The 14,931-nt window shown below is 29.9% G+C and overlaps 1 protein-coding gene across 1 annotated transcript in view; it reads left to right on the forward strand.

The window, feature by feature from the left end:
* Positions 1–2,860: 2,860 nt before the first annotated feature.
* The window catches only part of nmdyn-D7 (nucleoside diphosphate kinase homolog 7), a 57,824-nt gene continuing 45,753 nt past the window's right edge, over positions 2,861–14,931 (forward strand). The window contains exons 1-3 of the mRNA XM_075354872.1: positions 2,861–3,020; positions 7,089–7,205; positions 9,567–9,733. Coding sequence (XP_075210987.1) covers positions 3,018–3,020; positions 7,089–7,205; positions 9,567–9,733 — 287 coding nt within the window. The 5' untranslated portion in view covers positions 2,861–3,017. The remainder of the gene's footprint in view (positions 3,021–7,088; positions 7,206–9,566; positions 9,734–14,931) is intronic.

The raw sequence follows: 14,931 nt of genomic DNA on the forward strand, positions 1-14,931 counted from the left end.
CACATATTTGTTTGTTCACTTTTTTGCTATCTTTAAATTATTTTAAAAAAAGGTTAAAAAGATTTTATGGCCTTATCTCAAAAAAAATTTACTTTTATATACAGACTTAATTGATGTTTCTAAAAGTATGTAATGGTATTTACTTCTATAAGTATCAAAAGTGTGTTCTAAAGTATCTTTTTAATTGTTTTTCTTCATTGTTATTTGTAAATTAATGTAATCTCAAACCTTATAAGTTTCTTAATAACTTATAATTTACAAGAAATATGTTTTCTTTAGTTAACAGTTTTACAAATCTTAATTATTAAGTAATTATGATATGATAATGATATAAACTTATAATAATAATTTAAAATAATGATATAATATGGTTATAATTATTATGATATAGCTGTTGCTTATCTTAGTATATATTTGTAAAATAAAGTTAATATGTAACTGATAATTCAGTGAATGCGTGTTTTGCTAATATTATGTGATTTTATATAACTGGGTTTGAATAAATCTCAGATATATGATTAAAATTTATACCCAAATAATACAAGGAAAAAGGCTGACAACACAATTGTAGGACTTTTCCGTCATGTGGCTTTTTTCTAATGCACAGCTTACACATACAACTTTAATTAAAATATTTATCATTTTATTTAAATATAATATTTTTTCTACAACAGCTATAGTCAGTGCTACACTAGCACTCTTTGTGATGACAGCAGGTACCTATTGATGCAGTATACACACTTAGCCACTAATTTAGAGCAGTTTTTGGGATGGGGGTGTGATTTTCAAAAAATCTTTTTACAAATATAATTATTTTTTAATTGTAAACAAATGTTCCTAAGAAAAATAAGACCTTAATTAGGTAAAATCTTACGACTCTAAAGGGGGTTATCTTGCTCTACAGCCACATCCCTTTGACCTTTTAAGTTGAAAATTTAATGGCATTAATGTCCCCATATACAGAATCTCACCAAGTTTGGTCAAAATCAGTCCAGTAGTTCTGGAAATATAAGGTGTGAGACACTGAATATACATATGAACTTCCAGAAAATTTCTACCTGGTTTTTTTGGTTTCTTAAGTGTCACATCATCAAGATCTGGTGAAAACCACGTATACCCAAATTAGACTGATTACAATACTTTCTCTTCTACAGCTATAGTACTAGACAGAAAAGTAAAAGTTACACCAGTCATAGTAAGAATTACTGAAAATGAATATAAATATTTGGGAGTAGATTTAAATCATAATTTTTTTTTTTAGATTCAATAATTGAAAAAAAGTTTAATAATCAAATTAAAGGTTCAATAATTAGAACCTTGGTTTATGGTTTATGTAATGCACTACTCTTTTACATTTAAAATCATTTGCTTATGGGTATTGTTGGTAAATGTTAAAACAATCTGCGCCCATCAAATGTTTGCTTTATAACTAAACTGCATTTTGTTATAAACTACAGTTTTAACAAGAGAAGATATTAATAATTACAGAATCAAAATAACAAAAAGCTGGCAACAAAGGTGTTTTGTTGAGGGCTTTGTCCTCAGTAGAACTTTATTATTTCTAGGAAGGAAAATTATTAATAAGCCCTTAGATTTAATAATCTTTAGGATTCATTTGGGACACTTTTGACTAATTTTTTTATATATTCTTGACTATGGAATCCTATTGCTTACTGATTTTATTACAAAGAATATTAATCAATGTTGGTGGTGACATAAGCAGCAGATTTTTTTTTTATAGGACTACAAACTATCTACTGGTTTAATATGTAGGCTTTGTATTGCCTTGAACAATTTTAACTACAAATTAAATAGCATCAGCGAATCCAGTGATGCATGTTCAGAACTTACCTTACAAAACTTCATAAAAATCTGTTAATCCAGGCTGAAGACACCAAGCAAAATGATAACTTAAGCAAAAAATTACCTCTGAATGAAACTGTTCAAACATATTACTAAACTGGCACACTAATTTAATGGAATCATCTAATTAATTTAAGAATGTGACTGAGTCCAGAAGTACAAAAAATAAATGTTTTTGGCCCTCACTGTATTTATGAAGATCTGAATAATATCAAACACCATCGGAATGTATTTTAGCTACCTAAGAAACATTAAACTACGTGAAACAGTGTAACTGCCCAGCTAGGTAGGTAAAAAATGAAAACCAAATTGTGACCAGAATTAAATGGTATCAATGTCTTTCATAAAAAAATCATTATGCCAAAATTTATCCAAATTGTTATATTTAGTGAGAGATGAGTGAAAAACAGGCAATGTACATATTTCATTCATGCCCTTCTATGTTAAAATGTTTTCTGCTCCATATTAAATTTGATTTCAATTTCACTTCTTGTTTAGTATAAATAAATCTTATATCATTATTTCTACTCAGTATTAAACTAATGTACAAAAGAATGAAAGGGAAAACAAGAAACTATCTTATAAATAAAGATGAAGGATTACATATATAAAAACATTATTACAGATTAACTTAAAGTTTTACTAAATACAAAAATTTTCTTTTCTTTCCGATAATGCATATATACGCAAAGCAAATGTAAAAAATGATTTTTATTCACTGCATTTGTTAATGATTTCAAAATAATCATAGCTGCCAATTTAAAATGTTATACAGTAAGCACTAATTGTAATTTATTATTAACTAATTTTATTTTATTGTTTTATTTTAAAAGTTTTAGTTTAAATATGTATGAAACATGTTTTAATTTTTTTTAATACGAAAGTGCATATTTTTGAGATATGCCTTTTTAGTTATTAAAAATATAGATTTGGGATAAAAAATACTGTTGACACAATAGCTAGAAAACTTAATTACATGCATTACGGTTGGCGGGATCCGAGTGGTTCAGATTTTATCACCAAGGGAACAATACAACATAACCTATTAACTGTTGTAAGACTCGCGTAGCTTTTGTAATATTCTATAGAATTTCTTCAGTTGCTTTGTAGAGGAGTGTATTTTGATTAATATTGTCTTATTCTGTTTAATTACAATGGTAAGCCACTTATTTTGTTATTTTTTGCTGATATGCTAAAACGTAAAGTGGACGATTCTATCAAATTGTTAGTTGCAATGTTATTGAATTTGAATACGTGAAGGTAAAGTAGTGTGCGTTATGCATATTTCTTGCCTTCAGCTCACCCAGTATATTATGAACTACCCAAACTGGAATTGTATTACTGCAGGTAGTTAATCGCGTTTGGTTTTGCATTGCCTTACCCTAACAATTATTCTGAATGCAAGTAATTTTATATGGCATATTTTTTCCAGTTTTAATTTTTTAAAGGTTGGTTGTATGAAGATGGTGATGTAGTTATGAGCTTAAGTTTTGGTTAAATGATTTTCTTTTTCAATATCTAAAATGCTTTTGTTATTATTTCATGTTTGAATGGGAACTAGACAAATACTTCTTTTAAGGCGATTTACTTGCTTCCTTATTGTTTTATTATCTCAGGTCTAAAATCAGCTATTTTATTTCTTCAGTCTAATGTTTGCAGGATTATTTTTTTAAATATTTTTACTTATAGTGATATTATTACCCAATGCATTAAATCCAAAAGATTACTATATTTGCAAAATTTCTCATCTATAAACAAAAGTAAAGGCTGTATGTTATGTTGTTATCAGAATTGCAATTTAATTTTATGAAATGAGAAATTTGGCCTTCAGTGATGTTTAAGTGGCAGCATTGGTGTCTTCTGGCTGGTTCCAACTTGTGATTTGCTGTTTGGTTAGAGGTTTATCTTGTGTTCATTATAGTATCTTTATTTTAATAACTACTGACTTGGAATGAAAGTGAATTTTTTTATAATTAAAACTTAGAAATTGATGAATTAGAAAGTAATTTTAGTAGAATTAAAAATTCTGTTCAGACAGTCTCATCAAAAATACACAAAAACTTCTGTTACATCTATACTTGATATAGTGTAGTTTAATAATTTCTTTTCTAGTATTTAAAACAGCATTGTTGTTGGTCCATTTCAAATGTGTTGGTCATTCCAGTTGAATAGTTTTGTTGAAGAATCAGTATTTCTGATCAAATTCGTAAGGAGTTAAAATTTATTTTTTGATATAAAAAGTAATTGTTCAGCTGGTATTGATTAAATTCCTGCCACTACTTTAAATAAAATCATAGGTGGTATCATTGCCCCTCTTATAAATTTGACTCCACTCACCAAGTGTAGTCCCAGTTGTCTTAAGAAATTCATTGTAGTTGCTCTCTTAAGAAATATTCATCCTTCGAGTTGAGACATTATAGTTCAATTATATATTATATATATTTTAATTTGAAAAAATTTTGCAAAGTTGATTTTAAAATTTCTTAAAAAACATAATATTGGAAAGAGTAGATTATCATGATTTTAAGAAAAAGTTTTATTAACAGTTATTTCTTACAAAATATTTTAAATAAAATTTGTGGCCAAAAATTCTGTTTACAGTTTTTATGATTTCAGTAAAAGCATTAGTCTATACTAAAAGCAGTAAGAACATTTATCCAAAGTTTAGGTACTACGGTAAGACGTTAAATTTTTACCTTTCAAAATGTTGAGAGTTGAAATTTTTTTTATGAACACCCTTACAAAATACAGTTCCTTAGTGCCTTATAAAATCCAGTTTTGTTAAACTTATTGTTCTGCATTTGTGCATTTTCTTGTACCGGTTTTCCTTAGAATCAGCATCATTACTATTTTCACAAAGAATTCAGGCCATTCTCCCTGTACTGTATATATCCTTTTACATAAGTCAATTATTTATCTCATTCCTTCCTCCTTTAAGCTTTTATAAAATTCTATGGGATGTTTATCATCTCCAGTTGATTTTTTTATCGTTCTATTGTTTAATTGCTTACTGTATTCCACTTCTTAATATCGATGGCCCTTTTTCCTCTTCAGCTACCTCCCGTTCCTTTTCTGTGATTAGTTCTTCAGTTTTCTCTCTTATTATTTTGCATTCCTTCCATCTTTTTCTTACTGCTTTCTCCTCATATACCATTTTACCATCCTTATATTAAGTTTCTTTCATTTTACCATTCCCTTTATGTTCTTCCCATTTAATGCTCTTAAGTTTTCTGTACATTATATTGCGTTAGCCTTTATTTTCTAGAACTCAGTGTTATTGCATTCTTCCTTCAACCACCTTTCCCTAGCTTTTTGATTCCTTTGTGTTTCTTTAATTCATGTTTAATTTGTAATGCATAGCTCTTTCCCTATCTCCTGCCTTATTCATACACTGCCTTCTTTCTTTCATTTTCTTTAGTATTTCTGTTGTTACCCATGGTTTCTTGGCTCTGTTTCCCTCATAGTAGCCTACTTCTTCCTCTGCTGTCTTTTCTGTGGGATTATTATTCTCATCCAGTTCTCATTCTCACTTTCCTTAATTGCTTTAGCTAGTTTTTTTCTTGTTTCCTTGTTCAGTTTCTTCATCTAAGTTCCATTTCTTAACTATTTTGGCTTTCTCTACTTTCTTTAAAGCTATTCCGATATCAATCATAACTTGCACATAATCACTACTGATATCAGTACCTGGTAATCCATTAACTTTAACAGCATTCATTCTATACCTTTTATCTACTAAGATAAGAACTATATGATACAGTGCTTTATTCCCAGGGGGATATCAATGTATATCTCCTCACTTTTATGGTTTTTGAATGAAGTGTTGGTTATAAATAATTTATTTTCTTTTGACAAAATTCTACTTTGTTCCTCTTCCATTCCTTACTCATAATTCAAATTCTTCTACTGCACTTCTCTCTTCATCTTCTCTAACCACAGCATTACAGTCTTCCATCAGTATCTTACAGCATTTCTTTTTCTGATTTTATTACATCTTCAGTACTCTCTACATCTCTTCAATCTTTTTTCATAATTTAATGTTAGCATACATACTTGTATTTTAACAGAATGTTTTACTAATATTTCAGTCTTTTATGATATTAATCTATCATTAATTTAACGTACTTTCTACACCTGTTTTACTACTTCCTTCCTCATAATTATTTCTATTCAGTTTTTCCTTTCTTTCTTCCAGAGTAGAATATGGTAACTTCACCACTCTCATTTCACCCTCCCCAACATAGCATACTTCACTCAGACCTAATACATCCATTTTATTTGTCTTCATTTCCCTATTGAGATTTTCTAACTTTCCACTCTATAACAAAGTCTTGATTCCAAGTTCCTGTGTGCAGTTGGTCCATTAACTTTTATTGCTTGTCTGGGAGATATGAATGCGAAGCTATTTTAACTCTGTAACATTTAATAGAAGCCCAGCATCATAGTTAATGCAAGGAATTATCTTTTAGAGCTTTAATATAGTTTTTTCTGGTTCTAATACTGTTGACTTCCTGAAGAAGTTTGATTCTAGTGGCAGTTTCCCACTTCCAGAGCAATAGAGTACCTTGATCCACACTGCTCATCCAACCTCTGAGTAAGCCCTAGGCACTTATAATGGGGGGAATTCCTTGTGCAATGAGTATAGTCCCTTCATTCATTATCGGCTTGTATATACTAGGTGTTTTTAATATATTTAGCCATTGTCCTCTCTCTACCTGGGGAGGCGAATATAAGGATTTTCACTTCACCAAATCTCAGTGCTACAAAGCATTTCCTAAATTCTCTAGTACCTTTAGAAAGGGAATTAAAGTATGTATAAAGCTGTTCGTTTTTATGGGCAAACCAAAGCAAATTTATTTTAAACTACCCTTTTAAAAAAAAGTTTTCAGTTTCTCTGATCAGACAATTTCATTGATTAGTCTTGCTGTTTTTTTTTGTCACATCAGCTGCATTTATAATGTGTAGGTAGGATTTGTTTGTAAAGTGATTTAAATTTGAATTTTGTTTGTTCATTTAATATATTGTCTTTTTTAAAAATTATTATTATATATGCGTTTAAACGCTTTAAACACTTATTTATTTTTTATTATCTACCAAACTATAGTAGATTAAAATAATGATTTTCCACATTATGAATATTGTATTTTTTCCAGTCATTCTAGATTGCTGTAATATGAATATCTAATTCTCTTGAAAAAATAATTTTAAGGTTTATTTTTATTTTTCAGAGTGAAATTAGTACAATAGATAGATATGCTTTTCTTACTGAATGGTTTGATACAGAAGCATCACTTTTAAAAAAATTTTATTTATTTTTCTTCCCGTTTGATGAAACTCTTGAGTTGGTAAGTTTTGCATTTTATTTTATACATTTATATTAGTTTCTGCTTGTATATGTGTGTTCTAATGCATTTAATGATTTGAGTTATTTGAAATTGTAACTTTCATATGAGAAAAAATATAATACCCTATTGTGTTGGAGTTATTATAAACCAAGAATTACCATGTTTCTGGAAAATGTACAAAAAAATTTGTTGGATTTGACATAAAAGAAAAAAATTTGAATTTCAAGAGCTATATTTCATGACAGTTAAATTAATAAAAAAATTATGCTTGGTATTTTTGAGAATTTTTAGATTATTTCATTGTGTGACATGTGTCTCATCTCAGATCACCTACAACCTTTTTGCTTATGGCAGGTAATATACTGTTAATGTCAAAATTTAACTATATTATTTCATTTTTACCAAGTTTAATACGTACAGTTGCCACAGATTTTAGCGAATGTATTTACTGAAATCTCAACTGGTCCACAGAAAGCCGATGATTAGTAATGCTGCTCCCATTCTGAGTTAAGATACCACAATCTCCTAAAGACTTGAGTGTATTGAGTTTTTGTTCTATTTTGAGTCTATATGGACAGTTTTAACCAACCTGCTGCATAAATAATGCAAAGAAATTACCTCTTCAATTCATAGTCATTCAATTTTATATACATATGTTATGTGAAAATATTATGAGAAGTGCTAACACATTGATTCTTCTTCAATCATTTTATAAACAAAATGTTTATCATAAAAATCTCTTTAGTAGTTTACACAAACAATTAGTAGTAGATACTACATTTTTTTCTTTTATAAATAAAATTTCATTATAGATGGTTTAAATGAAATGGAAGCTATCAGAAGCTCAAACATTTAGCTGGCAGCAGAGGAGAATGGAGACAAATATATAGTGCAAGGGATCTGCCTGAAGGCATATAACCATGTTATGATTATTATGTGTTTATTACTTAAAGTGTTTATAATGTAAAATTCTGAATTTTAAAGTTTTAATTTCTCAATACATATTTAAACATGTTTTAAACATATAGTATTAGTTGTTTCATATATCTGAAAGAAATTGAGTGGCAACACTTTGACAGTTTTCAGAAAAATTATTTCAAAAAATTATTAGTTTTTAAATCCGTATTACTAGGTGCAATTTATTAATATTAATTAGGAAACTTCCTTACAGGATGGTTGTGATATTTTATGTCAACTATCAATTTAAAGAAAGAAAAAAACATATGAGATATCAATAAAAAAGATTGCCATATTTCTAATATGGGCTGTATGGGTGTTGCATATGATAAGCCCTGATTACCTGCAAGTAATATTTTTATTTAAAAAAATGCTATTAATCTATTAAATCACATGCACACGCTCGCATGTGCGCACACATACACACACACACACACATTTTATATATATATATATAAATTTTATTTTTTGAGTTTTTACATCAACTCAACTTTACTGTGTGGAAGTAAATAATCTGGAAGTGTTAAATATTATCTTTTATTTTAATATGAGTTTTTACATCAACTCAACTTTACTGTATGGAAGTAAATAATCTGGAAGTGTTAGATATTATCTTTTATTTTAATATGAGTTTTTACATCAACTCAACTTATATATATGTTTTACATAAACTATCAGTCTGCGTGCGTGCATGTGTGTATGTGTGTGTGTCTAAGTGCTTATTTAAATCTGTTATTAGCTGAATTTTAGAACTTCAGGAAGTGAATTTGGTAATTTAAATTAAACAGTAGGTTATTAAAATTTTTAGTTTTCTATTTTTTTAAGCAAAGAAAAATTCCTTACTCAAGAGTTTACAGTAATGCTGTAGTTCAGTTTATATTTATCTAATATTCCTTACATTTTAAATTATGTTTTAAAAATTCTGATAGGTAATAATTTCAATTTTTTAATAATTATATAGTAGTGAATATTATAGTAGTTCAGCCAAATTATGCTTTTAGGTGATGAAATTTGAACAATATTATTTTGAACAAAATTACACTTCTCTTAAACAATTTTACAGAATAAATTTATGGAGAAAATTGTTACAGCATGTTGATGTTATGGCCCTAAAATTAGGAGAAAGTTGGTCCAAATTTTGTTTCCTTCACAGTGTAAAATAAAATATTTAAAAAAAATAGTTCCAAGGGGTCTTCTACATTAAAGTGTAAAACAGTCTAGTATTAAACTTCTCAAACAAATTTTGTGATATTTTTGAGTATTATCAAAAGGTAATGTTCCACAATATATATATATATATATATATAAATAACAGAAAAGTGTAAATACTCTTATATTCTACGTGACTGATGTTAATTTTTGATGCAATTATTACATAAATTAATCTATTTTGTTTTTTTTTAGTATGATGTAAAAAATCGTAGAGTTTTTTTGAAGAGAACACGATGTGAAGGTATATCTTTAAATGAATTATTTATTGGAAATACTGTTGAAATATTCTGCCGTCAGATGAAGATTGTAGATCATGCTGATGATATGACAAAGAAGAAAATGTTATTCAGTATGCAGAAGTGGGTTTGTACATTTCTGTTTTAACTCATTTTGAATGTCTAAAATGTTATTAATAATGTGTAATAAAAATCATTTACAAGACAAAGATTTAAACATTGGTGTAAATGGTAACATATAAAATAACAAGAAATTTAAATTCTTAGAACTACATGAAAGATTATTACAGACAATTGCTTTCAGCAACTTTAAATTATCTCATTAAATACAGTCATTTTAAATATTCCTGTACTTAATCACTTTTGAATTAATATAAAAAAACCTTTTCTGAAATAATACAACAAAATTCTTTACAACTTTATTTACTGTGTGTAATGTCATAGCCACATAGCCAGTGTATTGTTATCCCTAAATTTTTAGATTTATTTTTGAAGTGATTACTATTTTTATGTTCAGGTCCATAAATAGTCACAGAAGCAGTATCAGAGACTTTTTAATGTAAAATATACTCTCTGAAGTTTGTAATTAGAGTTTAAATGGGAATATTTACACTTTTGTGTTGTACTTAGTTTCAGTTTGCATAATGATTACTAATAATTAATAAAAATGTAATTTATTAATAAAAATGTAAGTTAAATTTTAAAGAAACATATTTCTTTACACATACACGCGCACGCATACAGAATGAGAGAGAGAAAATTGTTGTGATATTTGAGAAATACTTGCACATGAAATAGCAGACAAATCGACTTGTTTGCAAGATGGATGCTGGAAAAAGAGACCAATCAACTTGTTTACTTTTCCACAGCATTTCTAACTGACAACCTCTTTTGTATTTTTACTCTATGATTTCAGATCTCATGATGACTATGTGCCAACAGTGCATGACAGTGTCTAGTGTTTTACTTGTAAAGTGGTTGTTATGTTTGCCTCAACACGCAGTATTTCGTGAATCTTCCACCACTACCAAAACAAGAGTAGTATTTGATGGTAGGAAGAAAACTTCAAATGGCCAATCACTCAGTTCAATTCTTGCTACAGGTCCAGTAGTACAACAAGATTTATTTTTAATTATAATTCGTTTTAGAACTCACATCAGGAGATATTCCTAAAATGTACAGACAAATTTGCATTAATCCTCAAGATTTTTCATTACAAAGAATTCTCTGGTATGATGATACCAACTCATTAATCATTCCGTATAACTTAGACAGTTACTTATGGTTTTGCACCTTCAAGTTTTCTAGTAACAAGATGTTTGATTGAAATTTCCAATCAAAATAAAGCCTCTTTTCCTCAAGCTTCCCAAGTAATTGAGCAAGATTTTTATGTGTGTGATCTACTCACTGGTTATGACAGCATCAATCAGTTGAAACAATTATACAATGATGTTTCGTTATTGCTTAGCAAATATGGGCTTTCACTACATAAATGCCATTCCAACGTTCAGATATGTTTGACAATTCTGATTCGTTCATTAAATTAGATAAAGATGAAAATATCAAGATATTTTGATTATTTTGGAATCCTCAAGGCGATTATTTCATTTATCAATTCGAACCAAGGGATAAGAATTCTTCTTACAGCAAGCGTTCTGTTTTGTCAAGCATTTCTTCATTGTTCGATCCTTTAGGACTACTTGCTCCTATAGTTGTTTCGTTTAAAGTGCTCATACAAGAGTTATGGTGCACCAACCTTCACTGGGATGAAGTTCTTCCCGCTCCGTTAGCAGAAAAATGGAGTCTGTACTCTCAACTCAAATCTTCGAGTAATTTTAAAATTCCTAGATTAGTTAAAATTAGTTTTAGTAAGAGTCATCAGTTACACAGATTTTGTGATGCAAGTAGCAGCGCATATGGTGCATGTCTTTTTATCAGATCTGTTGATAGCAATGAACACATTGAAACCCACTTACTGTGTTCAAAATCTAGAGTTTCTCCAGTCAAGCAAATCTCTATTCCTAGGTTAGAGCTGAATGCGACTCTTCTATTATCTCGTCTATTCAATAAAGTTAAGTGTATTTTAGGTATATGGTTTCATTCAATTCACCTTTGGTCAGATTCTCAAGTCGTACTTTACTGGTTATTATTGCTTTCTAATCGATGGAAGGTATTCGTCGCAAATAGACTTTATGAAATTATAGAGCTAACTAAGGAATGCTTATGGAAACACATTCCTTCAAGGGATAACCCCGCAGATATCCTGTTACGTGGTCGCATGCTGGATGCATTAACCTCATCACAACTCTGGTAGAATGGTCCATTTTTTCTGAAGGAAAAGGAGAACGTCTGGCCATCCAATCAATCTGATATTTTTATGATTCTGCCAGATTCGCTCAAGAAAGAGAAGTCTAGCAAAACTAATGTGTTCTTAGCTGTTGTTCAAGCTACAGAAGCTGTAGAACTTTCAAAACCATTTTCTTCATTCACATGGACACTAAACATATTTTCATATTTGTGTAGCTTCATTCACAATTTGAAAAATAAAAACAGTTGTATGTTGGTAGATCTTTCTCAACAAGAAACCAGTTCCATGTTAGAAATTTTTGTTCGCCAAACTCAAGAAATATATTTTACAAAGGAATTAAACGATTTAAGAAAAAATTCTGCTGTATCCAGGAAAAGCAAATTAATTTCTCTCGACCCATTTTTAGATCAAAATGGTATTATTCACATTGGAGGTTGTTAAATTTTTCAAAATTGTCTCTAAATGTTAAGCATCCTATTATTTTAAGTCCTCATAGTCATCTAATTCGATTGAATATTTATCATGAGCATTTAAGATTATCCCATGGAGGATTACAGTTAATTCACTCTTCACTCAGACAAAAATAGTGGATCGTCAATTCCAAAATCATAATTCGCTCCGTCATACATAAATGTTTAACTTGTTTTCACTGTAGAGCTCAACATTAGAGTCAGTTACTTGGTCAACTGCCAAAAGAGAGTCACAATATCCAGACCATTCTAGTCAACTGGTGTTGATTATGCTGGCCCAATACTTCCGTCATGGTGGGTGGCGTTCTCGATCTACCAATCCTTTGACTGCTAAGGCTTACATCGCATTGTTCGTATGTCTCAGCACAAAGACAGTATACCTTGAACTCGTGACTGATTTATCAACAGAAAGCTTTATCGCTGCCCTACAAAGATTTGTAGGACGCCGAGGATTGCCCTCTTATATTTTTTGCAGTGCAAATTGCTATATTCAAGAAATGTATGATTTTCTTAAAACTGATACTGCTAATTTCAATATTAAACCTTTCTGCACTTCTAACAACTAACAACATAAAATGGTCCTTCATTCCTCCATACTCTCCTAGTTGGGGTGGTTTATGGGAAGCCGCTGTAAAGAGCGTGAAGTTTCACCTGTGAAGAGTCATGGGAAATTCTGTTCTCAACTACAAAGAATTATCTATCTTGTATATCCAAGTAGAGGCATGTTTAAATTCAAGACCATTATATTTACCTACATCTGACACCTCTGATCCCGCTCCACTCACTCCTGGACATTTTAAAATTTTTGCTCCTCTAACTTCCTTACCTGACCCTGATTTTTCAGGCATTAATGTAAATAAGCTCGCTAGATGGCAGCTTACACTAAAATTACTAAGAGATTTTTGGAAGGCATGGTCTAACGACTGCTTACATTCTCTACAACAGAGACGTAAGTGCAAGGTTTCAAATACCAACATTTGTGTTGGTAATCTGGTTATAATTAAGGAAAATAACCTTCCTTTACTCATGTGAAGATTAGGAGTAATAGTACAAATGCATCCAGGCAAGGATGTACTCACTAGTCTAGTAGACGTAAAAACAAATAACACCATCATGAAAACAGCCATTAATAAGATTATTATTTCAAATTTAGATGATTGGGATGATATGAATCATTCTAAATCCAATCATGATTTCTTTTCTTTTAAAATCATTTCATTGTAATTTTTATAAAAATTATAATTTGGTGGGCGGTGTGTTACATTTTCACCCCCTCTTGCTGTCTGGTGCAGAAACCTAGCAGTGGCTAGGGTGCCCACAGCAAACTATTGTCGCCAGACCATCACACCACTCTACATCACAAGCTGCTCCCTCGAGCACTGTACGTAGAGTCTTCTAACCAGTCTACACTCATACCTGACCCAAGGCGGTTGCGTCCGGATGGACTCTCTTAATTCTTGTTCGGATGAACATTACTTTAAGTTTTATTTAGTTTATGTTTGCTATCTTTAACGTGAAGTTATAAGTTACAAGTGTTATGCTACAAAATTATTTTAAATCAGCAAGACGGCGTACAATTAAAGAGTCCTTCAGTAATCAACAAGTTGTTGTCTTCATTCATCACCTATGAACACATACAGTTCACCCTCGCTGTAAAATCTACTGTAACGCTGTTAACCAAGGGTGTCCCATCGACGTCACAACAGTGGTCTTTATTTAGTGATGAAGCAGAGCTAATTAATTATGATAGTAAACATTTAATGGTTTTGAATATTTTTGTGAGTGAAAGTAAGTTGAAAAAAATAAGTAATAAATAATAAATTGTGTAAACTAGTATTTCTATGCTTCACTTGAGTAGTAAGGCTATACAACCTTCAAAGCCAGATTGTTAATAATGATTGAGCATTTGGTTTTAGGTAATTCCAACTGATTGAATAAGTTACTATATTTTACAAAATGATGTTTAGTTCAAGAACAAAAACGATAGTTAAGTTGGCAACTTGATCTTCAGGTTCACATTTGAACAGTGAGAGGTTAAGTTCTTCAGAGTTTGGCAATGATTCATCATTCCTAATTAAAGCACTTAACCTTATTTATTTGCATAAAATGATGTTGAGATCTGTGGAATAACTGTAAATGATTTAAGTAGCAGCACATATGATGTACGTTGTTAGAATTGAGAATGTTCTGTACACCATAATGTTCAGAACAATAACGTAATAATAATATGCAACAAAGAAATTGTGTACATAGTAAATGTTGCTAATGAAAACACAATGAAACATTTTGAACTGGTAGTAAATAATAATTATACAGAACAAGTTGTAGAAAACACAGAAACTGAGATGTAGTAAAAGATCCCGATTGACTTCTAGTGATAATGAACCTGCCACTAAATAAATGTTTCACTCTTTGAAATAAAAATTATGCCAAGTTAACAAAAAATTTTTAAAGAGTATTGGCAAACTGATAAATTGTGAAAAGTCATCATCTAGGCCACTCAATGTTAAAACAAGCGTAAATTTATATTGACTACCTATTAC

This window comes from Lycorma delicatula, chromosome 1 (genome assembly GCF_047948215.1).
Source record: "Lycorma delicatula isolate Av1 chromosome 1, ASM4794821v1, whole genome shotgun sequence".
Taxonomy (NCBI): domain Eukaryota; kingdom Metazoa; phylum Arthropoda; class Insecta; order Hemiptera; family Fulgoridae; genus Lycorma; species Lycorma delicatula.